Raw genomic sequence first — 13,891 nt, 5'->3', positions numbered from 1 at the left:
GTAAAGTGCTTCCTGTGGATTATCATGGATTTTTCTGTATGTACAGTGCATTCTGCAAAAATGTTTGGCTGAGGATAGTGAGGAGAAGAGGTATATGTTGAACACGTCCTTTCCTGCACTGACTTTGGAAGGGCGCACTGGTGAAATGTGGATTGTTATCAGACACAATTTGTTTATGAACACTGAACACACTGAATATAGCGGCCAACATGTCAATACTGTTGCACTAGTATCTTGGATTTGTTATAAAAAGGGGAATTTAGTGAAAGGTGCAGATAACAGTGTAATTGTGTTTTTGGTCATGGAAAATATTAGACAGGCAATCTTACATCATGATACATGAGGAACCTTAAGTTGGATGATAGGTTCTCTCAATAGTTGGGGTTCATTTTGTTGGTATGTTTCATGCAACTCGATTAGTTGATCAGTCTTTATTAATGCCAGGCCAGTAAATGAATTTATGCATCAATTACTTGGTTTTTTTTTGTGTCCTCATGTGACGTGTTTATATAGTCTTGCATGTCTTGACATAATTTGAATTGCCACTTATCATCTTTAAAAATTAAATTCACAGAGTCCTAATTTGTCTCTATCACCAGAATGAGCTTGTTCATCTAGGGACTTGTAGGATGTGTTCAGGCCCACCTGGTGCTGATGAAGTTACAGCTGGCCATCATCTGATACAGCTTGCTGAATCTGTTCTGCTTGGTTGTGGCCAAAATGATTGAAATTGTTGCTGAGAGTATCTTCAGTAATATCCACTTGTATATCAAAAATAATATATTTGTTCTTAGTTGGGCTTGGAAATCAGTGAAGAGTATCAGAGCTAGTTATTTGGGAGTCTGGTTTGTTGTGTACTTCTAAATTGTACTCTCTGACTGTCACACATAATCATTGGTGTGTTCTTCACATGCTTTCGACGGATCATTTCTAACAGTTTGTGGTTGTTATGAACAATGAAGTACTTGTTCAGTAGTTACCTGTGAAACATATATTTCAAAACCTAGAACATGAGTTTCTCTCTCAATGTTGAAGTAATTTGCCTGAGCTGATGTAAAAATATTAGAACCAAATGTAGTGGGTTTGCAATCCTGTGACAGATGTGCGCCAGGACCTTTATTGGATGTATCTACTTCTGATGTGGTAAATATTGAAGGAGCATAATATAGAAGTACACGCTTGCTAGGCTGATAGAGCACTATTGAGAGATTGAAAAATGTGCTGGTGATCTTCCGGTCAGCATGTGATTTTTTTTTGTAGAGAAGATCTCGAAGAGGAGATAACTGGTTGTAAAATTCGGGATAATGGGAGATCAGAATTGAAGAAACTGAGACCCCATTGTAAATCATCTTTGTCTAGTGGTGTAGGCATCTTCTGTACATCTTCGGTTTTGGTGGCATCATGTCTAATGCTCGTTGACAAGTAGATTGAAATAAAGGAATCAAGTTTGTTCATTTTGACTTTACATTTTGAAAACAACACTAATTCCTTGCCATTGTCATGAGTTGATGGAAATTTGTGCCATCGACATGTTTAGTTTTTCTGAGGATTGCAGTGTCATCTGCAATAAAGAGGCAACCTGGTGGATTCTTGATGATATAATTCACATAATCACATTGAGAGTAATCTAAGGAAATGATATCTAGTGAAAGATGTCCTAAAAATTTTCACTTTCTATGACTTTGCTGAAAGATAAAATCATAGAATCCCTACAGTGTGGAAGCAGGCCAATTGGCCCATCCAGTCCACACTGAACCTCTGAAGAGTGTCCTATCCCTGTAACTCTGCATTTCCCATGGCTAATCCACCTGGCCTGCATAATCCCTAGATACTAGGGGCAATTTAGCGTGGCCAGTTCACCTAATCTGCACATCTTGGACTGTGGGAGGAAACTTGAGCACCTAGAGGAAACCCACGCAAACAGGGAGAATGTGCAAACTCTACAGACAGTTGTCTGATAGTGAAATCGAACCTTGGTCCCTGGCACTGACTTGTCATGTTGCTCCTATGTATGAACTAATATCCCTTCTTAGTGTTGACTTAGAAAAATAAATATATCTGATAATTATTTGCTTTGGAGCTAATTGTTCAGAGCACAAGAAATTAGAATTGTCTGTCAGTCTGATGCTCAACATCAACAATATCTTTTTGTACAATGGAGTCCAATTCCAGTTTGAACTTTACTTGAATGTGAATGCTGCATTTGCAGGAGGATAAACGATGTGTTGGGCATTGTCTTTTAAAGTTGCTAATAATGTAAAACCTGTCTGGGTAAAGGTTAGTCAGGTTATGGTTAGACTCGATGTTGTGGTTTAGAGTCTTTTGTGTTGTAATTGATGTGTTTGTTATCTCATGGATTGTAATAATACATCAATCAGTGCAAACTTATGGACGAATCATAGGTTCTGGTGTACAACCAACGTAAAAGGTTTCAAGTGTCCATTGTGAGGAGCTATATTGGCATTGCAGACAAATAGTGTCACTGTATGGGATGTCAGACTCATTGCAAACATTTAGCTCGTGCATGGACTGCATCTCTGGTAAGATACATAAAGATGATATTTGCACTTGCATCACTGACGGTCTTGGCATATGCTTTGTAGGTTGCCCATTCCTTTTTGGGTATAACTCTTGAATAGAGCTTCAGCTTTTTTGTCAGCATCCATGCTGTGTGTTAAATTGGTCATATGGACACATGACAGGGGTCAGTAAGCAATGATGTTATAGTTACTTCTTGGACTTTGTTGACATGGGTGGAACTTTGGAAATGCTCTTGATACTGTTCCTTCCTTGACTCTTTGTCATACACTGCTCTGGAGTTGTGTGTTGCACACTTCAGCGCAATGTCCTCTTGTATATGTCACAAAATTTCTGGCATTGTCTTGTGGGTGAGATGAGCCACATCTCATAAAGGAATCCTGATTTGGACGACAGTAGGTGCTGTAAAGTCAAGCACCTGAAAATTTTGCTGGCTTACAGCAAGTGCTGTGAGCATATGTTCTTCTATCTGTGTGTCAATGACACATGCTTTAGGTTTGTCTAGAAGGTTTGTATATCTTGAAATTGACTCAGTTTTTTTTAAGCCGTCTTTCTTTATCAGTGATTTGTTGATCTGGGGAAATATAGATTTCTTCTTTTTTTCTTGAACTGAAATTCTGACAAAATGTTAATGGAGTGCTAATTCATCCTCAGCTGTTTACTTTTCATCTTTCTTCTTCTGCTTTGTTTTGTTGCCTTCTCTCTGTTTTGTTCTCCTGTTGGTGCTTCTGAGGTTGCCTACTTTCTGTTTCTTTTGCTGGAAATTGTTCGGCAGCGCTTATGTGTGGCGTTTAGACCAATGTATATAAGAACAATATTGTGTGTGTTTTCTTCTGGTTTCATTCTATTTCTGCAGTATAAAAATGGTGTAGCTGACTGGCAACTATTTACGGGCAAGGTCTTAACCATGTATGTAAATTTTTAAAAATGCTTTTAGCTGCATGTTGTTTTCAGATCGCATTGCCAATTTGGGAGTGTCTTGGTCCTCTTGCAAGCTGCCATCATTTATATTGGACAAACCTTGGCTTTTTTTTGAAGTGAGCAAATGTATTCACAACTGTTTCTTCATTGTGATTGACGTACTTAAATACTGCTTTCAGTTTGGTGGCTTTGTATACTTTAGCACTGAAGTTGTGTGGATAATCAGTCATGACTTTTTGGAAAAGAAATTTTCGCAACTGCCACTGCTGCTGTCATCAGCTGGCTGCACTAGCTAGTTGTTGCTGTTAGCTGCCACCAGTTTGTAGTGTCCATTTGCTGTCACCATGTCACACTCTGATGGGTTAAACATCACTGGCAGTAAAATCTAATCTGAGGTGGTGGGGGTGGGACCCAGGGAGATAGTGAGGAAAGATTTCAATCTGAGACTGGTACAGTTGAGAGGGTAAAAACAATGACTGCAGATGCTGGAAACCAGAGTTTAGATTAGAGTGGTGCTGGAAAAGCACAGCAGTTCAGGCAGCATTTTCCTGCTCCTTGGATGCTGCCTGAACTGCTGTGCTTTTCCAGCACCACTCTGTTCTCAACTGTACCAGAGTTTAGATTAAAGGCGAGTCAAACAGTCAGGGCAGGCAGGGACAAAGCAGAGAACAAGGTAGGGTTGATAAATTAAACTGCATTTATTTCAATGCAAGAGGCCTAACAGGGAAGGCAGATGAACACAAGGCGTGGTTAGGAACGTGGGACTGGGATATCATAGCAATTACAGAAACCTGGCGCAGGGATGGACAGGACTGGCAACTTAATATTCCAGGATACAAATGCTACAGGAAGGACAAAAAGGGAGGCAAGAGAGGAGGGGGAGTGGTGTTTTTTGATAAGGGATAGCATTACAGCTGTACTTAGGGAGGATATTCCTGGAAATACATCCAGAGAAGTTATTTGGGTGGGACTGAGAAATAAGAAGGGCATGATCACCTTATTGGGATTGTATTATAGACCCCCTAATAGTCAGGGGGAAATTGAGAAACAAACTTGTAAGGAGATCTCAGTTGTCTGTCAGAATACTAGGGTGGTTATGGTAGGGGATTTTAATTTTCCAGACATAGACTGAGACTGTCTTAGTGTTAAGGGTTTAGATGGAAAGGAATTAGTTAAGTGTGTACAAGAAAATTTTCTGATTCAGTATATCGATGTACCTACGAGAGAAGATGCAAAACTTGACCTCCTCTTGGGAAATAAGGCAGGGCAGGTGACTGAGGTGACAGAGGGGGAGCACTTTTGGGCCAGCGGTTATAATTCTATTAGTTTTAAAATAGTGATGGAAAAGGATAGACCAGATCTAAAAGTTGAAGTTCTAAATTGGAAGAAGGCCAATTTTGAAGGTATTAGGCAAGAACTTTCAAAAGCTGATTTGGGGCAGATGTTCACAGGTAAAGGGACGGCTGGAAAATGGGAAGCCTTCAGAAATGATAACCAGAGTCTATAGAAAGTATATTCCTGTTAGGGTGAAAAGAAAGGCTGGTAGGTATAGGGAATGCTGGATAACAAAAGAAATTGAGGGTTTGGTTAAGAAAAAGAAGGAAGCATATGTCAGGTAGAGACAGGATAGATCGAGTGAATCCCTCAAAGAGTATAAAGGCAGTTGGAGTATACTTAAGAGAGAAATCAGGAGGGCAAAAAGGGGACATGAGATAGCTTTGGCAAATAGAGTTAAGGAGAATCCAAAGGGTTTTTACAAAAACGTTAAGGACAAAAGGGTAACTAGGGAGAGATAGGGTCCCTCAAAGATCAGCAACACGGCCTTTGTGTGGAGCCGCAGGAGATGGGGCTGATACTAAATGAGCATTTTGCATCAGTATTTACTGTGGAAAAGGATATGGAAGATATAGAATGTGGGGAAATAGATGGTGACATCTTGAAAAATGTCCATATTATAGAGGAGGAAGTGCTGGATGTCTTGAAACACAGAAAAGTGGATAAATCCCCAGGATCTGATCAGGTGTACCCTAGAACTATGTGGGAAGCTAGAGAAATGATTGTAGGGCCTCTTGCTGAGATATTTGTATCATCAGTAGTCACAGGTGAGGTGCCAGAAGATTTGGAGGTTGGCTAATGTGGTGCCACTGTTTCAGAAAGGTGCTAAGGATAAGCCAGGGAACAATAGACCAGTGAGCCTGATGTCGGTGATGGGCAAGTTGTTGGAGGGAATCCTGCGGGACAGGATGTACGTATATTTGGAGAGGAAAGGACTGATTTGGGATAGTCAACAGGTTTTGTGCGTGGGAAATCATGGGAGTTTTTTGAAGAAGTAACAAAGAGGATTGATGAGGACACAGTGGTAGATGTGATTGATATGGACTTCAGTAAGGCAATCGACAAGGTTCCCCATGAGGTACTGGTTAGCAAGGTTAGATCTCAAGGAATACAGAGAGAACTCGTATCCAACTATATCCAACTCATTTGGATACAGAGCTGGCTGAAAGATAGAAGACAGAGAGTGGGGTGGAGAGTTGTTTTTAAGACTGGAGGCCTGTGACCAGTGCAGTGCCACAAGGATTGGTGCTGGGTCCACGACTTTTCATCAATTATACAAATGATTTGAATGCGAGCATAACAGGTATGGTTAGTAAGTTTGCTGATGACACCAAAATTGGAGGTGTAGTGGACAGCAAAGAAGGTTACCTCAGATTACAATGGGATCTTGATCAGATGGGCCAATGGGCTGAGAAGTGGCAGATGGAGTTTAATTTGGATAAATGTGAGGTACTGCGTTTTGGGAAAGCAAATCTTAGCAGGACTTAGACACTTAACGGTAATCGGGAGTGTTGCTGAACAAAGAGACCTTGGAGTGCAGATTCATAGCTCCTTGAAAGTGGAGTCGCAGGTAGATAAGATAGTGAAGAAGGCGTTTGGTATGCTTTCTTTTATTGGTCAGAGTATTGAGTACTGGAGTTGGGAGGACATGTTGCGGCCGTACAGGAGATTGGTTAGGCCACTGTTGGAATGTTGTATGCAGTTCTGGTCTCCTTATCTGAAAGATGTTGTGGGGCATGGTTACGATAAATAGACAAGGTCTTTTCCCTGGGGTGGGACAGTCCAGAACTAGAGGGCATAGGTTTAGGGTGAGAGGGGAAAGATATAAAAAGAACCTAAGGGGCAACGTTTTCATGTAGAGGGTGGTATGTGTATGGAATGAGCTGCCAGAGGAAGTAGTGGAGGCTGGTACAATTGCAACATTTAAAAGGCATTTGGATGGGTTTATGAATAGGATGGGAATATGAATAGGAAGGGTTTGGAGGGATATGGGCCGGGTACTGGCAAGTGGGACTAGATTGGGTTGGGATATCTGGTCAGCATGGATGGGTTGGACCGAAGGGTCTGTTTCCATGCTGTACCTCTCTATGACTCTGTAACTGCAATGTTTACCTATCTGTATGGTCTGGAATCTATGCAACGGTACAGCAATTGCTGTGTGAAATAATCTAGGACGAGAGAATCAATATTCCAAAGGCATGCCTTAATTTGATTTGTGGGTTTGTGTTACTTTTTCATTTCCCAGATGAAGGACGAGCGTTTTAAAACACTATTTGGTGCCTTTGGAACATTAACAGATTGCACGTTAAAGTTCACAAAGGATGGAAAATTTCGAAAGTTTGGATTTGTTGGTTTCAAAACAGAAGAGGAAGCACAAGCTGCTTTAAAACACTTCAATAAGAGCTACATCGACACTTCCAGAATTGCTGTAAGTATTCTGCAGTATTACTTTATTTCAAGTCATAAGTTCTTTCGCAGTTACATAAATGTTGTCATAATGTTGTTTGTTGAAAATCTCCCAAGACTTCTCTATAAGATACTTTTAGAAGGGATGTTTAGAAATTCATACAAGTTGTTGATTGCTATCTTGATTAGGTATTAAGTGACTGCAGATTTCAACATTTTCATGCCATAGTTAACTGGATTATACAATATATTTACTACTTTGCAGTTGGCATTGACAGATTTCATTAATTTAATTTGGGGACTGACAGAGGATTATTTATTTACCATTGAATCATTTTCAGCTTTTAGAATGCTCAATTTTTTTCTCGAGTTTGATGTTCTTTGTGTTTGTTTCCTTCATTTCTAATAACTTTAATTGGGAATAATATGCAAACAACATATTTTGATGCAACATTGTGACAACATTGATGCACTTTATCTGTACTTTTTTGATTCGATTCGATTCCCTACAGTGCAGTAACAGGCCTTTTGGCCCAACAAGTCCACACCGACCCTCCAAAGCGTAACCAACCCAGACCCATTACTCTACTCCCTACTAATGCACCTATCACTATGGGCAATTTAGCATGGCCAATTCACCTGACCCACACATCTTTGGATTATGGGAGGTAACCGGAATACCTGGAGGAAACCCACGCAGACACGAGGAGAATATACAAACTCCATGCAGACAGTTGCTCGAGGCTGGAATTGAACCCGGGTCTCTGGCGTTGCGAGGCAGCAGTGCTAACCACTGAGCCACATGCCACCCATTGAGTTAGCTTAAAAAAATTCCTGCTCCAAACAGGTGTCTTCCACCAGTGTATGCTGGAAATTTGACTGTGTTTATCTGTTCCATTTAAATTACCTGGCACTTGTCTAGCATGAGTGTTGCTTACCATTTCTAAGCCCAAGTGTGAATGTTGTCCAGTCCTTGTTGCATATGGGCTACAGTAGTATCTAAGGCATTGTGAATGATGCTAAACATGCAATCAGGAGTGAGCATCCCTACTTCTTAACTTATGTTGGAAGACAAAACCAAGTTTTGCCATTGAGGGAACAGTTTAGGAATTAGGTAACTGAGGAGTACAATACACAAGATGAAGAGGGGCTGAAGGCCGTTTCAAGTGTGTCTGTGTGCATGGAAATAGAAGTCACATATATGGATTTTGATCAGATAGGAATAGAACTGTGTGGGTGTTTTGAGAATGGACAGTGCAAAACAGCCAGCAGAAGATATTGGAATGTTGACTTTCTTGAATGGTATAGAGGAATTGATGAGGGCAAAAGCTAGCAACATGCTGCAGCCACAATCACAAGGGCTGTTGTGGGTATCTTGTTAAAACTCTGTAATTCACATTGGACTATTGTTTCAAAATATCTGTACTTAACAAAACGTTGCTGCCCATATTTAATCCTGTTGGCACCTTAGTTGAATTAATCTTTCAGAAACGCATTCTCCAACAAAGTGCAGTAGCCTAGCTTTCTCCATTATTGTAGATCTTAATGAACCTAGATGCATTGTGCATAGTGGTATTTTTATTGTGCAAGATTTCTAAGGGTTCCCGTTACTTCTGATTTTGGAATGACTGGGTTTGGTTTAATTCTAATTTAGTTACATAATTAACAGATCTTGAAAATAAAATCCCCCTGAAAGTTGATGGAGAATCTTTTCTGATGTCTTGGCAAATTTATCCTCAGCACTGAAGTCCAGCAAAAAATACATTAGAGAGACAGTTTGTTTCAAGTGTGAAACATGGGTTTGTTGAAAGTGGTATAAGCTGGATATGTACATAAGAAAGGAAAAGAGGAATATGTTGATCGGATTAGGTAGAAGGGATTTTAAGCAAAAATGCACAGCCTGAATAGGCTATTTCTGTGCAGGAGTCTATGTGGATTAAATTTTCAGTGGCGGTTGGGTTGATGAAAATTGAAATGCGAGTTCCAATTGTTTAAAATCTGCACTTCAAACACCCAAAAATATATTGTGTGGTGTCACGACATGCTAAAGGTAGAGAGAATGTTTGATGGGAGAAAGTGAGCATTGCAGATGCTGGTGGTGTTTGTTGCTGTTTGGTGGTCTAACTGGCCACCACTGTTACTTGTGCAAGCTAATTTATGGTTGTCTTGATTGGAATCTAATTTTCCAGCCTTCTTTCCTTTGAATTAATCTGTTCACTTAAACCCATTTTTTTTCTCTTTGGGGATCAAATGGCTACTTGTTGGTTGAGGAATATTGGAACTCTTTGATGCTTATTTGCAGTATTACTGAATAACTGGAGTGGGTTGCATTCTGGGCATAAGGGGATTTAAGTGACTGGTTAGTTTGGAAAAGAGGTTGGTCACTGCAGTTTAAATAATGATTTTCAAAATCATGAGCTTATACAGAATAGATAGGGCTAAACTGTTCCCATTGATGGGAGGGTTGACAGCCAAAGAAAATCAATATAGGCTGATTGGCAAAGCAACTTGAGGGAACATGAATACAAACATTTTTTTTAGGCATCAGTTAGCTGGGATCTGCAATTAACTGCCTGAGGGTATGTTGGATGCATTTTTGAATTGTCGAATTGAATTAGCACCTGAAGAGAATAAATTTGCAGTGCTACAGGCCGAAAGCAGAGGATTGGGATTAGGAGCATTGATCGTCGACAGCCAGTATGAACTTGAAGGGCTGGATTCTATGATTCTATAAAAAGAACAGTTGCTTTTACAGTATCCTCAGTTAAAATTGAAAGCTGTAGGAATGGTCAATTCTCTTAATTAACTGTCTAATTTGGTCATGTTTGGTACATTGGATTGTCTATTTGGTTATATACACATAGGGAGGAGGCATGCGTTATATATTTATGAAATCTGCTCTTGTAGCAAGTACATGAGAATTGATGAAATCTTGAAGTTTCACTCTTGTCAATAGCATGTGAAGTCTATGTTTTACTATTGCAACTTGTAACAACCACTAACAGAATCAATGCATATTATAGGTGGAGTTTTGTAAATCATTTGGGGATCCAGGACTGTCCAGACCATGGAGCAAACACTCGCAGAGGAATCAGGCTGGGCAAATTCCAAAAAAGACAAAAGAACAAAGTTGCAAAAGTGAAGGACCAAAGGTAAAAGCCTACACCAGTATGGCAGAGGAAGAGGCCTTTTGGCCCACCTTCCAGTTGTGAGAAATAAGTGTTTTTTAAAATTGAGTGACTCGGACATGCTTGAATTTATTGCTAAGTTTTCAATTTTTAAAACATTCAAAATATTTATTTACAATATTTTAATTAGTATCAATTACTGTTTGCTGTGAATTCTTTAAATTTAGATTTAGAATATAAAACAAAGCATATTTATTACAACAAAAGCAGAAATTACTGAAGAAACTCAGCAGGTCTGACAGCATTTGTGGAGAGCAAGTAGAGTTAACATTTCAGGACTTAAAACATTAATTCTTCTTTGTCTCTATTGACTACTGAGTTTCTCCAGCAATTTCTGTTTTCGTTTTGGATCTTTGGTATCCGATGTTCCTTGTTTTATTTTCCTATTTATAATATATACAGTTTTTGATTACTATTAAGAAATAGCTATTTGAAATCACTGACAAAACATATTATGTTTTTTAATGTTAATCTGCTAACGTTCTATAGTGAAGTTATGCTGGATTTTATTTGTGGCTTCCCACAAACCATAGAGATACATTATATCATTCCAATGTTTATTTTTCAATCTTGTTAAGGTTGATGCTGGCTGATTGATAAGCATGCAGATATAGTTTGTCGAGAGAGAAAGTGTGTATATACAGAGAATTTCAGTATTAAGAATAGAAAGCTTGCAAAAAAAATTCTTTATCTAGAAGTTCTGCATAAAAGTTGATTTGGTGGGAGAGATCTTTCCATTTCGTATAACAAAATTGAATTATGTATCAAAATGATACTTTTTCTATCTTACATGATCTAATCACTGTTAGCTAAATTCTTACTAGTATCTGAAACCAAGTTTGTGTCTTACCCTATTATAATTTAATTTTATTTCATCTTAAGTTTTGTAACACGCCAGCAACTTGCCTGAATTCATCTTGTTATAAATTATTTTTGCTTTGCAAAAATGAAAAAAATATTTTTTAACATGTAAATTTATGTAAATAGTGATCTGCAGTATTTTGAGGTGTATTGTAACATCTTTCCAACTCCTATCATTTATTACTAGTATCTAGAAATCCACTGATCTCTAACTACAGAGCATTAATACCATCCACATGACAATTATTTTCTGTTATTTTAGAATACCCTGATCATATATTGTGGCAAACATCCTTGTAAAATTGGGGGGAAAACTTCTACACTTTGAGGTCTGAGTGCCTTTGTTGACAACTTCAGTGCAATGTGGCTTCCTTTATGAAACTAAGTCATTGATGGAATGAGATGAAGGTATTGAAATAGCTTTATTGGCTGGTTTCAGTATAAAACTTTATCTATTAAAGTGCACTCCTGTTAAATTCTTTTGGGACTACTAGCTGTGTTAGGCATCAAAAATTGCAATTTGTAATTTCAATTTTGTAGGGATTAATATTCACCTTAATATCTCTTGTTCTCCACTATTAAACCTTCTACAATAACAATTACTTGAGACAAAATTGAAAGAAAAGTTATTTTAATATATTTTGGATTATATTTCACGTCCCACAAAACTTTTTTTAAGCTTTGTACATTTTGGGATTATAATAACTATTGTTCATTACTTTTGAAAAGTAAATGTTAGGAAGTCCTCAGCAGAGTGGGAACGCATCATGAAACAAATCAGGCGATAGCAGAAGTTCTGTCCATAGACATGTGATACTCCAGTATACAAATTGAAATAGCCAATATAACATCCTTATTGAAAAAGGGAAAGAGAAATAAACCAGTATATGTTGAATGTAAAACTACAATTGATTCATAATGCAACTGCAGAAGGCTTGACAAACTGAGCAGCATATTGGAAAATAAGTCCTGTATTTTTAATGTTTATATTGTAATGAATTGACAACCAAGTGGTATTTTTAACTTAAATTAGATAAGTGCAAAGTGTGCATTTTAAAGAAAAATAAAACAAAGAATTGGGGGATAGTGGTAATGTACCTTTTATTAAGACATTGAGAAGCATAAATGATCAAATAGCCTTAGGGTTCTATATGCAATACCCGAAGAATGCAATTGCAGTTGGAAAAGGCAGTGACATTTTGACTTGTATAAGTACAGGTGTGGCCCTGATTTTGCTGGAGTGCAGGCATTCCAAGGCATACTTGTTTGTTAGATTTGCTTGTGTATATTTCTATTTGTTTCAAAAAAAATCTTTGTGCATAGTTTCTAGTGTACAGGCTGTTGTGAAATACATGTAAAAATGACTGAAGAGAAGCATTAATTAGTGTTGATGAATTCAGGGTCAAACTGGATACAAAATTAAAAAATAGAAACAGAAAAGAAAAAGTAGAATTGAGTGTGAGGGAAAAGGAAAAGTAAGAAATTTTTTAAACTTCAAAAATAATTCATAGCCTAGTTACTAACTTAGTAACTACTGATCAAGCTCTCTTACCCAGCCAGTTTTGAAAAGGGTACTTCTGTTATTTGTGAGACTTAACTTTCTTTGGCTCCAAAATTGAATAATTAGTGTGCAAGTGCAACAATTTCTTTAAAATCAGAACAAGGTGGAGCAGCAGAGAGCACTTGCACACAGCTAAAGAGAAAATAGCTGATTTCAGTTAGCAACTTGTAATTTTCAATCCTTGGAGCATCTCTTTCTTACTACAAGCACCTGATCAAATTGCATATGAAGAGCAGAGTGTGTAATTTGCATTTTGACTTCTTTTTCATCAAACTTTGGCTAAGGGTAAAGATGTACTGATGAACTTATACAAATCCACAGTGCTCTGTATTCCAATTGGGAAACCCAGGACCATGAACGTCAATAAAAGCAAACTACTTAGATGCATCAAAATGATGTCCAGAAAAACTAGGGTTCAAAAAAGATTTACCAAAATGTTGCCAGGAATGGAGGGTTTGAGTTATAAGGATAGGCTGGAAAGATTGGGACGTTTTCTCCCCTAGAAAATAGGAGGCTGAGCGATGACCTTATAGAAGTTTATAAAGTAATGAGGTGCATAGATCAGGTGAATAGCACATAGGGTGAGCGAGTTCAAAACTAGGTGGCTTTTTTTTTTTAAGTTGAGTGGAGAAAGATTTAAATGGACCTGAGAGGCAACATTTCCAGAGGGTGCTTTGAGTGTAGAATGAACTGCCAGAGAAAGTGGTGGATGCGAATATAGTTCAACTTTTAAAAGACATTTGGATAGGTGCATGAATAGGAAAGGTTTAGAGGAATATGGACCAAACGCAGGCAAGTCGGACTAGTTTAGTTTGGGAAACTTGGTTGGCATGGAGGAGTTGGATCGAAGTGTCTGTTTTCATGCTGTACGTTTCTATGACTCCGAGTCTATTCTGATTATAATACCAAGTCAGATCCTAGAATAAAATCTGGCTTGACAGATCATATTTCAAAATTTTGTTATTAGTTAATTTGATGATTATATCATAGTTACATGAGGTTGAAGAGGTTTCTTTAAAAAAACAAACAAACCAGACTATTTTAAAAAGACCTTAACACAAAATTCAAACCAACCTTTCAA

The 13,891-nt window shown here is 38.1% G+C and overlaps 1 protein-coding gene across 6 annotated transcripts in view; it reads left to right on the top strand.

Annotated features, from left to right (window-relative positions):
- The window catches only part of rbm19 (RNA binding motif protein 19), a 250,198-nt gene that overhangs the window by 2,242 nt on the left and 234,065 nt on the right, over positions 1-13,891 (top strand). For 2 of the 6 annotated variants that reach the window (XM_088000096.1, XM_088000097.1), the window contains exons 1-3: positions 3,189-3,575; positions 7,040-7,222; positions 10,224-10,352. In XM_088000096.1, coding sequence (XP_087856222.1) covers positions 3,480-3,575; positions 7,040-7,222; positions 10,224-10,352 — 408 coding nt within the window. In that variant the 5' untranslated portion in view covers positions 3,189-3,479. Of the gene's footprint in view, positions 1-3,186; positions 3,576-7,039; positions 7,223-10,223; positions 10,353-13,891 lie in introns of those variants that run through there. The other 4 variants (XM_088000100.1, XM_043715848.2, XM_088000099.1 and 1 more) reach the window with 3 other exon arrangements.

This window comes from Chiloscyllium plagiosum, unplaced genomic scaffold (assembly GCF_037043375.1).
Source record: "Chiloscyllium plagiosum isolate Xiang-an unplaced genomic scaffold, Cpla_swu_hap1 HiC_scaffold_24, whole genome shotgun sequence".
Taxonomy (NCBI): domain Eukaryota; kingdom Metazoa; phylum Chordata; class Chondrichthyes; order Orectolobiformes; family Hemiscylliidae; genus Chiloscyllium; species Chiloscyllium plagiosum.
The sequence above is the reverse complement of the archived record's forward strand: the minus strand, read 5'-3'. Positions and strand labels throughout refer to the sequence as shown.